General features: G+C 40.0%; 1 protein-coding gene across 1 annotated transcript in view; it reads right to left on the bottom strand.

Moving 5' to 3' along the window:
• Positions 1-13,517, bottom strand: part of MGAM2 (maltase-glucoamylase 2 (putative)) — a 102,928-nt gene that overhangs the window by 51,721 nt on the left and 37,690 nt on the right. Inside the window, exons 11-17 of the mRNA XM_035723415.1 lie at positions 12,820-12,951; positions 12,632-12,730; positions 10,087-10,200; positions 9,109-9,193; positions 6,591-6,708; positions 3,074-3,245; positions 2,444-2,560 (exon numbers count right to left, since the gene is read on the bottom strand). Coding sequence (XP_035579308.1) covers positions 2,444-2,560; positions 3,074-3,245; positions 6,591-6,708; positions 9,109-9,193; positions 10,087-10,200; positions 12,632-12,730; positions 12,820-12,951 — 837 coding nt within the window. The remainder of the gene's footprint in view (positions 1-2,443; positions 2,561-3,073; positions 3,246-6,590; positions 6,709-9,108; positions 9,194-10,086; positions 10,201-12,631; positions 12,731-12,819; positions 12,952-13,517) is intronic.

The following is a 13,517-nucleotide window of genomic DNA, read 5'->3' as shown; positions in this document are numbered from 1 at the left end:
TCTACCCCAAAGACAGTGACCTCTATTTTTTCTTCAATATACAACATGCAAAAAAAAATAATGACTTTATCCAAGAGCAAAGAAAGAACCCTTTAGAAGGGAAATCTAATTTTCTTAGGACCCAGAAACAGAACTTTTCCATTAATGATGGGGCTCATTTTGTTCATTTTCCTTGTAATTTGTAAGATGTGAAAGATAATGTATGTCATACTGAGATCTGTCATCCTGTACTCTATTACTGGGACTGAATTTCAGAGAAAATTACTTAAACTTATTCCTTTCTTTTGTTCCTAAAGATGCTCATTTCCTCCCTTCAAAAGGAATAGAAAGTAGAGCGGTCTACTCCAGGAGACCACTCTACGCCCCCAGTGTAGGGCTCATGAAAACCCTGAGGCCAGACACCAATGAAAATAACACTCCACATCCTTCATCACTCGGGTCTCCAGCCAAGAATGTGTAGAGCTGCACTGTCCACTATGGTGGCCACACACCACGGGGAGCTTTTGAACGCTTGAGATGTAGTTAGTAAGACTGAGGAACTGAACTTTTAATTTTACTTGACTTTAGTTAATTTCAATATAATCCTAAAAACTGAATATTTTTAAAGAACTATTTTTTAAATAAAATGAAAACTAAAAATAAAATATTTTTAAATAAAAGATTTTTCCATTAAATATAACTTTATTGTTTTGGTTTATTGCACTCCAGCTGCTGAGAATTTAGCATCCAAACTGAGATCTGCTGTAAGCGTAAAATGCACTTGAATTTTGAAGACTTAAAAAAAAATACAAGATATCTCATTGATCATATTTTGTATCAAACAGGTTGAAATGATGATGTTATGGACATACTGAGTTACACAAAATATATTTAAAATGATTGTTTCTGTGTTTTTTTTACTTTTTAAATTTACCTTTAAATTTGATGTGTGGCTCTCACTATCATTCTATTGTATAGCCCTCGCGGAGGGACCGGAAAACAAGCACTGTAACTGAGCAGCCTAAGTGATCTGAGTGCTCTTAGCTAACTCCTTCCAGGCCATCTCAAGAGAAAGGCAACCTGCCAAACCCGCTCCCAGCCACCTGCTTAGAAGTTCAGAAATAAATCTCTCCAGATCGCAAATGGCTAGGACGGTCTGGGGCTAAAATACTTTGATGATTTGGCTGTGAATCTTTCCCAAGTTAGAGACAAAGTCAAGAATGGCAGCTAAAATGATCATCAGTAAGTTACCCTGTTGAGCCCATTAAGAGCTAACCTACTCAATTTTGAAACACTTCAAGTGCAGATTACTTCATTAAAATAAAGGACGTTCCTTATTACTTGCTCCTGCTATTGTCCCAGACATCTCCTTAAGAGGGGCTCTGAGCCCACTTCTATATACTCACCCATCAAAACCATGATTTTGGATAGGAAAGGACAAAAGAGTGAAAAGTAGTGAGGAGGGCAGGGTCTCGCAAATCATTCATGGAAAGATAGAATGTTGTAACAAACACGGTTTCCTATTTTAACTGAAATAAATTTGGCTCCTGCACAAAAACACACTCAATCTCTCCTTCTAAAAACACTATTCTGTTTAATAGTGCATTTCTTTTATGCTACAGGATGAGCAGGATTGGGAAAAGATAACGAAAGGTCATCCCTTCAGCTGGGAAAAGTTAGGAGCTCCATCCTAACCCAGCAAGGAGCCCGGCGGCAGCGTCAGGCCAGAGACTCCCTTCTCTGGGCTTTGCTCTTTCTTTGCATTCATACTTGGCTGCTGAAGTCAGAGGTGGGGTCATGAGAGGTCCAGCCGCTGGGGCCAGATGGCATAGGTCACAGGTGACAGAGGGCAGGGCAAACTGGCTGAGCGAGCTCCTTAAAAGCATTCTATTCTTAGCACCTGGGGGTTTGGATTAAATCACTTTTCAACGCAGGAGTGGGGAGAGGAACAGGGAGAGAGGATAGGAAGCAGGCCAATGCTAAATGCTTTTGATCCTCTCCCTGTGAGCCTCACTGATTATCAATAGGGGAAAAAAAAATCTTCAGATCACTGGTCTGCCACTCCCTAAACCATCCCACCTTGCCCCTTCCATATCCAGAGGTGGTTTCCCTTTACTGTTTGAGGTAAAATACCAGTGGACTCCAACTGTCCCATCTTATACAGGCGGTAACAGAAGTAAGTGACAGCAGCACCATAGAAAGTCTAACAACCCTTCTCACCTTCATTGATGAATTAAGAAAATCAATATAAATCAATATAAAATACAATAAAATCATTCAATATGTACATACTTGCCATGCACCCTTATCCCAATACTCTGCTCTTTAGGTCTATGGCCCAAAATTTATCTATTCTCCGTCTGCTCTAATGGCCAACTTGTAGGATTTTTTTTTTCAATCCTTTTTGAGGACAAGTAGATTAGAGAATTCAAGAAGTTTCTATTGCTTTTCTTGGGGACCTTACCCTGAATCCAGGCCCATTGTGATTCCTTGATAGTGGATAAAATGCTCCAAGCTGCATCCATCTAGTGCAGAGCTCCTCTGTGACATTTTCTGTGTAACCACAGATGTTGGCACCTACCTGGAGAATTAGCACATAATACAAACACAGTGGTCAGTGATAGTGGGGAAAGCATTGACTGGATACCTGTGTAGTAAGGGGGAAAAAATCTTACTTCCACCATTCCATGCTTACAGAGGTCCCAGGCTTTCAGAGTCAGCCCCCAGCCAAATGTAAGAAATTAGCAAATGTACATGATGAATCAGCTGGCAAGAACTCATTTCAATGTTCAATTCCCAATTTCATACTTTGCTATTCACTGATGCTTTGTTAATGGAATTTTCTGTGATGCTAACATATTTTACTTACGGTGTCGCTGTGCTAACTTCAAAGATTCCATGGATGACTACCCAATGATAAAATTTTACCATTCTATCTTCAAAAGACAGTCCATGCCACATATAAAAATGGATTTTCTAATACATACCACAGGGAGACATAAATGCCCCTTGGTTTTTAACACCTCAAAGACTAGCAAAGGAAATAATGCCAAAGGAAAAAGGTTAAGGTTCCTTGATTGAGAGTAAAACTCACCATGGGGATACCAAATAGGCTGAACTCAAGGATACTAGGGATGGACCATCGGAGGTCATCCCATGTGGCCGAATTTTCCCCCAACCAATGTGCAGCATATTTGCCAGATCCAGCAAAAGTAGAGCGGGATAAGATGAAGCTACTTTTATTGGGGAAGATATTCTCCATGGCCCTGAAAAGGAATACAATAAATTGAACGTGAAGTGAGCTGTGAATGTCTAGGACTCACCTGTACCCAAGAGGGGTAATGGGCGTTCCAACCAAACAGAAAAAAACAACATGGCTTCATAAACTAGGTGAGCAAACTAGTTTAGCATTTTTTTATTATTTTATTTAAACTCAATTAATTAATATATAGTGTATCATTAGTTTCAGATTGTAGAGTTTAGTTATTCATCAGTTGCATAAAACACCCAGTGCTCATTACATCATGTTCTCAATGCCCATCACCCAGTTTAGCATTTTTAAGAACTTCTTTCCCATTTCTGAATAAGGCTTCAGACTTCATATATGACGGTCCAAACATCTACAGTCCAGTCCCCCAAGAAATGTCTCTACACTCCCGTCCTCTTGATTATGCTCTTTCTCTTGTTGGATCAGTTGTGTTCCGGCCCTTTCGGCCAACAATACATTGGAGCCATGTCTTGAGTTCTTGACCCCATCTTCTCCCTCTAGACAAAGCTTTTCCAATGTCCCTTGTTTCCATGTCTTGCTGCCCCTTTATAATCAATCCTGTTTAACACAGCACCAGCTCAGGTTGGAACTCAGCCTCTGCTGGCCCTATAAGAACAGTTGGTACACCGGCTGGGTTCTAGGCAGCTGGGTTCCTCTAAAGCTTCAGAATTTATTATTAGCAATTCCCAATGTTAGGAAATCTTAATTTATGCAAAATAATATTAACTTTAATGAATAAGTCTCAAAAGATGACCTATGATGCTCTTTATAAAGTCAAATGCAATTAAAATATAAAATATTATTTTCATTGTACTACATACAAAATATCATATATCAAATAAGACTCTATAAAAGAGAAAGCAAAAGGTTTTGAAAACATGGAATTCAGAAAGATAATTACTTCAGGATGGAGGGGAACATGAGGTGGGGTAACAACATGAGATGTAAGAGATGTGAGATGTAAGTTATTTTCCTAGCTTTTATTCTGAATACTCTTTTGCATAGGCACTTTCCTGAAATGCCTCTCCCTCCCTCCTCCTTCCATGCTAAGCAGTTCATACCTTCCTTTAGCAATCTGAAAATGAACAAAATCACAACTATGGTATGGTAATACCTGAACCACAATCGCTGCGAACCCTTCTATTTTCCCTTTCAGTACAGGGTCTGAGACAAGTGTATCACCAGGCCCTGGGCAGTTCCTCACAGACACTGTCCCAGCCACCAATGCGCCCCAACTTCATATTCCTGAGTACTACCTTATGGCAAGTCTATAAATGCAAAATGATTTATAATGGCAAAAGGGAGAAAATTCTGAAATAGAATATGGGTTTAAAAGAGTGAAGTCCTCCATTTTGACGATTTAATGACCAAAAAAGAAAGGTACCATAGAGAAGAACACTCCCTCTTCACCTCCTACCCTCATGTCTACTTTGATCTTGACAAGCAGGTGCTTTGCCTTTGTTAGCACTGGCTAGAGGGTTTATGGCACTCTGTAATCATCCACCATGAAAGAAACACATTCAGGTTGTACAGAGTGAAACTGAAACGGGGATAAAGTTATCTGAGGTTAAAGGTTTATCTAGAGGCAGACCTTTATGATACCACAGCTTAGTTAAGTCTGTGTTTTCCAGAGCAGAGGAACAATCTTATTCAGAGGTCCTCAAGTTTCTCTTTTCTGTCCCTCAGTTCTGGCAGGCTTATCATCTGTCCCGATCTCTGAAGGGATCTGGTCTTTCCACTTTCAGCTTGGAGGGAGAAGTTCCTTCTTGGGGTAGACCAGTAACCACTGCCCCCAAACGATACTTCCAGGAAGGCTGAGCCAAATACTCATCAGATCTATGGCTTAAATGCTGCTGATGCTCAGATCCCACTGAACAAAAAACATCTTAATTGTTTTTTCACCACTCTGCCTCCTATCCAAAAGCCAATTTCCACTTATCCCCACTGTTCTCGGGGGACTTAGGTCATTCTGCCTGATCCAGAGAACTCAGAAGGGCACTTAACCTTCTCCCTCATAGTTATCTTTTAACTATTAATCATAGCTATTAGAATATATTAACCACCCCCGCACAATCTTACAGCACTTTTATTACACGGTGACACTAGCAATGAAGCAATTTACAACTCTCTTTCCCTCTTCCTGCCCATCCTTTCTCACCCCAGGCATGTAGCCACTCTCCCTCCCACCTTCTGTTCTTAGATAGAAGCATCTTAGAGTCAAAATAGATCAGAACAAGAAGGAACTGTGGGAAACATTAATCCAAGCCTCTCATTTCAAAGATGAGGTAACTGAGCTTTATTCTTCTAGCTTATTTCCCAGGAAAGGAAGAGTGAGAGAGACAGAGGTCATAAAAGAGAGGACAACAAAATCAGAAATGTGTGTCCTTCTTCTTGAAGCTCCTTTTATGGAGATCAAAACTTTTGCATTTATTGGACGAGGACTCTCTCTCTCACCTGGGCAATCTCACATAATACAAAGTCAGGAGGGCAAAACGGTCCTGGAGAACAAAACAGGGGCAGTTGCTGCCTCTGATTCACGAGGCCCCCTGCAGGCCCTTCCTGATGTCTCTTCCTCAGGCCAGGCAGCTATTCAACACAGGTACATACACTATTCCTCACGCTAAAGTTACAGGGGTGACTTTTCCCTCAAAAAACTTGCAGTCCAGCAAGAGAAAAAAGGGGGGATTATCTAAATGTTATCATACAAGATTTTTGCATATTGAGCATATTGTAATACAAACAAAGGTAACACAAAAAAGGGAAATAATCTTTTCCTAGAACTGACAGGAAGGTTTCTAGAAACATCTGAAAAGAGGCTTGAAAGATAAGCATATGTTTGCAGACAGGAGAACTGAGAGGGAGCCTGGGGAAGGCAGTGGGGAGAGAAGCCAGGAGGGTGTGGTGTGGGTAGCCCTGCCAGGTAGACAAAGGATACTCAGGCAAACTTGAACTTCATCTAAACAATGGATCGTTTTTAGTATAAGTGTGTACACTACAAATTTAACTGGGTCCTATATTTTTATTTGCCAAATCAGGCAACCCTAGTGTGGTTTGGTAACAGGACCTAAGCGAGGGCTGGCTTCCAACTCAGGGCTCTAAATACCTCACACATTACTGCCTACCAGTATTTAATGAAGTCCCTTAGTCACAAGCCAATCAAAACTAATCTCACACAGGCACCAAGGGGCTCTATGAGAAGAGCTCTTAAGTATCCTCTAAGATCTGAGTTGTACATCCTTAGAACCACAAAATATATTTGAAAAACATACTTATGGAAGATACAGAAAACCCTCCGCCTCCCACCACCCCCAGAAGGGAATTAGGGCAAAAACCAAGTGCTTACAAGTGTGTTGCTTTTGCCATGGAGTAGCCATACAAGTTATGGACATCATAGTGAAAGCCCCACTGAAATTCTACATCCATGCAGAGGGTTCTTGCAAAAAGCAAGCGGTCCAGAATTCCTGTGGGGAAATAGCCATTAGTGACGCACTTCCCAATCAATCAGCTCTAACAAAATAACCACCCAGTTATTCCCTTCCCGGTGACTGCACCTTCCTACCCAATCTCCACCTGACAAAATCCTTTCCAGTTTTAAACTCTATCCTAAATGCTACATCCTACCTGGGACCCACACTAAGCCCCTCTCTGAGATAGATCATTAAAATTAAGGTGTATTCCCTCAGAGCTCATAAAACATGGCGCTGAGTGGAGACAACTGGAAAATGAGTGGAGAGCAATGGGAAGTTGGCCTGAGATGAAATGTAAATAAAGCACCACATTTCTCTACACATATCTGATCAAGAAGAATTGAGTGTGTAAGGAACAGAGATGAGGGGCAGTGGAAAAGATGTACTTTCATTCTTCCATTATAAGCATTCAACCCGTTATGCTTTTTTTTAAGAAATGAGATATGACATTTGGGTGGTTTCATGAAGAAGAACTCAGATCCTGCTTCTAGAATCACCATTGTCTGACTGTTATTTTCCCTTTTCATGCCAAAAATGCTCAACATTTTCTGCTTTGTAGCCTAGAATCTCGTTCTTTCCTTTTCTTCTTATGAACCAATAATGGGGCGGGGCGCCATATCAGCTCTCCTTCATGAGGCCTTGCCACGGACATAGGGCCTCAGTATGAAGCACAGTTCCAGAAAGTAATGGAACCAGGAAACCCTGACATTGACTTTTTCCCACTAGCCCAACAGAATCTCACCAGCCCAGGGCGCCTGGGTGGCTCAGTTGGTTAAGCGACTGCCTTCGGCTCAGGTCATGATCCCGGGGTCCTGGGATCGAGTCCCGCATCGGGCTCCCCCTTCTCTGTGGGGATCCTGCTTCTCCCTCTGCCTCTGCCTGCCACTCCCCCTGCTTGTGCTCACTCTTTCTCTCTCTCTCTATGTCAAATAAATAAATAAAATATTTAAAAAAAAAAAAGAATCTCACCAGCCCAACTTAATCAGAAATTAAGTTGAATGATAAAACATGAAATTTATATTTTTGGCACAGCTCGGTTTGTGGAATGAGACTCACAACCACCTCAATGATAAGAAAAAAAAACACTAAAATTGTCCCAGGGTCAAAGGTAATTTATGTAAGTCTTTATCACACTAATGTGTACTGTCCAATCCTGAAAAGGTGAGAAGCAGAGCAGCTATGAGGTAGTGGCTTGTCACAGGTAGGCCGACAAAAATGTTGGGAGCTGGGGAGTGAGGTGCTTGCCAGAAGCAGGCAGAAGGGGATGAGATTGCAGTTTTCTATAGAAAAAACAAAAAACAAAAACTTAGTTCTCGCTAAGAAGATTAAGAGATTAAAAGAGAAACATAATAAACTGATCTGCAGTGGAAAAAAAAATGGGGGGAGGTCATAGACTGAGCAGAGAAGAATGAGGAATAAGCAGACAAGCAAACAGCAGATTTTGCAAGAGGTTAAATGGTTTGAAGCCAAGATTCCTCCTAAAAAAGTTCTCCACTCCTTCAGTGACCAAAAGGAGCTAAAGAAACAGGTCATCCATAGTCCAGGGTGCAAGTGAAGTGGACAAACCAGAATCAACTGGCAGAGACTAGTCAGATCCTCACCAAGGCTGTGTTCTCTTCCTGGGAGAGTTAAGATTATATTTCACACTTCCGCTGGAGGTTGAACTGAGAATAACTGACTGGACTCTGAGCAAAGAAATGCGAGCAAATTGTATACGCCCCACTTCTAGGCCTGCCAATAAAACTTCTCTACTGTCCCTCTCCTTCACCCAGGAAGCTGGAAACAAAGGATTCTGAGATGGGAGAACCAAGCAATGGAAGTAACTAGATCCCTGAGCCACTGCTTGGATGAGAGCCACACATCTCATGCTGCAGTATACGAGCAAAAAATAAATTTTTATTGTGTTAATCCACAGCATAATCTATTTGATACTGTTTCACACACATACATACTTTCAAAATCAGGACTGGAAAATCTGACTAAGAATGAGATTTAAAAATAAGAAGGATCTAAAAGGAACCACGGATGCTTTAAATTGTGGCTGATGAGCTAAAAAAAAAAAGTTCACAAAATTACAGAGTTCCTTCAATGGAAGGTAGTTTCTACCTTAAAATATTATGGTATTCTCACAAAGTTGAAAACTGAACCATTTGTCTGAGGGGTTTGGAGACCACGAAGAGAATGGGAGGACGCAGAGCCCCTTGAGGGAGGCGTGCGTCCACCACACACTTGCCCTCGGGTTCCGGCGGCCAGAAGGTGGCCAGAGCCCGTGGGCACAGCAAGGCCTCGGGTAGGGGAGCGGCCAGGGTGCCCGCAGGCCCCTTGCACTGAGACTGTTCTCAGCCACGCGGAGTGCTGTTGAGCTTGCTCTAAGTGTATCTCCAGACAACTTACGGGGAGTGAAAGGAGGAAAGTTGAACGTGTTCCATTCACACCCGCAATCAGAACCTTGGAGAAAGCTGGATACTTCATCCATTTCCTTCAAAGACACAAGACGCACAAAGGGAAGTGTTACCGATGCAGGGTTAGTCTTCTGGCAAGGTTTACTCAACTGGAAGCCCCACATTTGGGGCCTCTTACTAACTGACTTTGGGATCTTGAGTAATCTTCCTAAATTTTCTTGATCTCTGTTTCATCTTTCGGATTGGGTTGTGTCTAAGGTGCCCTCCAACCCAAAATGGTATCAAGCACATTTTACCTTTTATACATTGATTTCCATTAGCTAATTAAACGATACCGTTCCAAAAGCTAATTCTTACCTTATGAATAATGTGAGTTTTATTTTTGCTGTTAATGTTTCAGTGCTGTTCGAAAGAACCTAAGACAGAGGGATATTTCTGTTTTATACTTTCCTCCTGTTTTTTATTCCACTCAGTGAGGGACAAGAAGATATAATGGAGACCAAATCTGTCTCTTTAAAATGGATTAAAAATAGGTGATGCCTAATCTTGCTAACAGATAATTTTCCAAATTTCAAAGAAATATCTCCACCTGCTATCCCCACCTAAAAAATGAAAGGGGTTCATTAAATCATTCTCTGATTAACTTTAAATTTTAATGGATCGGTGCAACAACCTCTCATAAAACAGTGTTTTTAAGTTGAAAGACAGTTAAGGGAAGAAGAAGCTGAGGCCATGGGAAACTAAAGGACTTTCTCAAAAAAGAAATAATCAGTTGGTAGCAGATCCAGAATTAAAATCTGGGGTCTTGAGGGGGTCTATTTTCCTGCATATAAGCTCCGCATTAAGTAAAAGGATACTAAATACCACTATGTCAAGAAAACTATTTTGTTACAGATCAGGGTCAAAGCTCATTCTCAAATCTTGGACTATCCATTTCCAAAAGAAGTTTGATTCTGGCATAACAACTTACAATCCACACTCCATCAAACTCGAGAGTTTTATGAAATTCACTGAACTGCTCTGTCCACCACTGAGTGCAAGTTGGATTACTATAATCAGGAAAGACCGTCCATCCGGGATATCCCTAGGGAACAAAGAAGAAGGCGGTGGCAGTGGGTGTGCCTGGGGACCACAGACACGCTCATTGCCGCTATTGCTTCTGCCACCAGGAGCCCCAGACATCTTACCATTTCAGAATCAAAACTTCCCATCAAACTAAATAGTAAACTAGATGCAAGGAACCAAAAGAAGAAAAAAGGAAAGGAAAAACAGCCATAAATACATGAGAAGCCATCAGATGTCTTCTTTCTATGAAAACACAATAACAAAATTTTATGATGTCAGACCAGCTGGGAGAACAGTCTAAAAACACTCATCCCTCTAACTGGGTAAGATTTTAGGAGAGAATGACTGGATTCACTTAATGTGTTAATTAAAGGTCATTTAAACCTGCTTTGAAGAATGATGTTTATAAATGATACATTTGGTTTGGTAGAGAAACAACCTGTTTTAAATGGTGAGATGAATTTTGTGCTTCTTACTCAGGTCCAGTATTTCTTATCCTCTCTTCTCTTCCTAATCTCTTCCTACCGATGTAGCTTTTAACATTTTCCAGAAATAGTGCAAAGATAGAAATTACAGCCAAATTATTGAAAACTCTGAGTTGATAGGATACAAGCTTTTGTGCTTACATTCTTGTTCATTTTCCCAACAAACTCATAGGTTGTCATTTAGGACCTTATGCTCAGGCAGTATAATTAATGTATATCTTACATATGTTAAGATATATTATGTGTTATATATTTCATATATTTTATGTTAATATTTATTTATATATTATAAGATACATATAATATGAATATGCAGAGACTTCTTAAAACTCAAGATGGGAGCTGAAAATTCTCAGTTTAAATGGGTTGAACTCCCGGTCTCCTGTGTTAGGTGACAGGGCACCAAATAATAACTAGAGGTAATTTTGGACTCGGGAAATAGGCAATGTGGTAAAGAAGTCACCTGTAGCAACACTCTACCTAGAGTAGGCCCCGCAAACTTCATTCCAACCAAATATCTTTATTTTTATTAATTTATTTGTTTGTTTATTTTAGAAAGAGAGAGAGTCTGAGTGGGGGTGGGAGGAGAGGCAGAGGGAGAGGAGAGGGAGAGAATCTTAAGCGCAGACTCCGACATAGGCCTCAATCTCACAACCCTGAGATCATGACCTAAGTCGAACGCTTGAACACCTGAGCCACCCAGGCACCACCCAAATACCTTTATAATAAACCTCCACCCACCTCCAAAACTACTACCTCTGCCAACATCTCAGATCAAATGTTTGTGATTGGTCAAGGTATTTCTTGGTCAATGGAGGCAACTAATTAAATTCTTGTAATTATATGCAAATTACCAGTTGTACACCACTCAAACATGGGTACTACTGAAATGACTCACAGGTCTGGATAACCTACTTTTTAGATAATCAAAATCATGTATATGTGACCACGGGCTCTGATTTTGTACTTACATATGAATATCGGTCTGATATTATAGAAATTCACTTCAAACAAAACAATAAAACCAAAGCATTGGTTTGGGGAAGGAAGGAAACTACTATTTCATAGAAGTTTAGACTCAATGAAAAAGAAAGTAAATAGAATTAAGTATTGTAAACAAAGTCAATGATAGGAATTAAGTGAGCAGTTAAAGGGAGATTAAGGGGGCATTGATAACCCTGAAAAGACAGGTTTGGAAAAGTAAACCGCCTAGGAGCAACACAACTTGCAGCCACATAAACTCTCAGATTAAGTATCAGTTTTAGTAAACCTCACATAATCTAGTCAGCTAGGGCTGGCCCTATATGTAACTGGAATAGAAAGTTGCCTCCATGATTTGACGTAAAGTACTCCGGAAATAGGCTTCTAATCAGCCTACTCCAATGCCTGAAAAAAGGCTGGGCTCTGTTAAGTCTCATGTAAAATAAAAGTGCATTAGCTGAGACAGGTTTCACATTAGACTGTGATCATCCTACTACATTATTGTAGCTGAATGTATTGTCTTGGAAAAGAGAAAGAAATTGAGAGGCAGGGGGCCTTTAAGAATAAATGAATTTTCTTCTTATAATACATTGCCTCTCAAATATCTGTAGTACCTGTAGAAGGTCAGGGGCTAGCTTTTTAGAGACTAGGTATTAATTTTTCCCACCACAAAAAAAGAAATGATAATTATGTGATACGGTAGAAGTGCTCTCCCCACAATTTGCAATATATAAATGTATCAAATCAACATGCTGTAAACCTTAAATTTACACAATGTCATATGTCAAATATATTTCAATTTTAAAAATCCTTCAGAATTTTAATCATTTTACTATTATATCTACTGTTTTAAAAATAATAATAAAGGAAGCCTCTAAAGCATGAAAACAGTGATGATACTACAACGTGCTTCTACTCACTTTCATAATAAAAGTACAAACTTCCCCAAATTACTGTAATTTATTGATTTCCTTGCAAAATTACCTGCCCAACGGCAAAGCCATTGTCCCTCAAGATCCATACTCTCTTTTTCCTTCCATTCATATAGGGCTGATAGTCAGAGTCATTTAAGATGCCAGGATTCTAATAAAAAAATATAACAAATATTATTTTTGTCAATTTCTTTTGCACATTGAAAGGGAAAACGAGGCACCAGACTTGTTTGAACATACCATAATGATTACATATTTCAGTCCTTGCTTATGTAAGTCGTTGGTAAAATTTGAGAGATCAGGGAAGGCTTGTTGATCAATGGTGAAATCCTTATTTCCATCCATGTAGTCTATGTCAGAGTACTGGACATCCTGAAAGATAGTGCCAGCCAGTTAGAACCTAGGAAATATCACCGTGCTGACAGAAAGTATCATAGCTCTGGAACCTAGGAAATATCACCGTGCTGACAGAAAGTATCATAGCTCTGGTTCTTGCTCACTAAAACTGAAGCCATATTTTTCTTTCTTTCTTCCTTCCTTCCTTCCTTCCTTCCTTCCTTCCTTCCTTCCTTTCTTTCTTTCTTTCTTTCTTTCTTTCTTTCTTTCTTTCTTCCTTCCTTCCTTCCTTCCTTCCTTCCTTCCTTCCTTCCTTCCTTCCTTCCTTCCTTCCTTCCTTTCTTTCTTTCTTTCTTTCTTTCTTTCTTTCTTTTTCTCTCTTTCTCTCTTTCTTCTTTCTTTCTTTCTTTCTTTCTTTCTTTCTTTCTTTCTTTCTTTCTTTCTTTCTTTCTTTCTTCTTTCTTTCTTTCTTTCTTTCTTTCTTTCTTTCTTTCTTTCTTTCTTTCCTTTCTTTCTCTTTCTTTCTTTCTTTCAAGATTCTATTCATTTATTTGAGAGAGAGAGAGAGAGTGCGAGCAGAGGGGAGAGGCAGAGGGAGAAGG

The sequence above is a fragment of the Zalophus californianus genome, chromosome 12, assembly GCF_009762305.2.
Source record: "Zalophus californianus isolate mZalCal1 chromosome 12, mZalCal1.pri.v2, whole genome shotgun sequence".
Taxonomy (NCBI): domain Eukaryota; kingdom Metazoa; phylum Chordata; class Mammalia; order Carnivora; family Otariidae; genus Zalophus; species Zalophus californianus.
The sequence above is the reverse complement of the archived record's forward strand: the minus strand, read 5'-3'. Positions and strand labels throughout refer to the sequence as shown.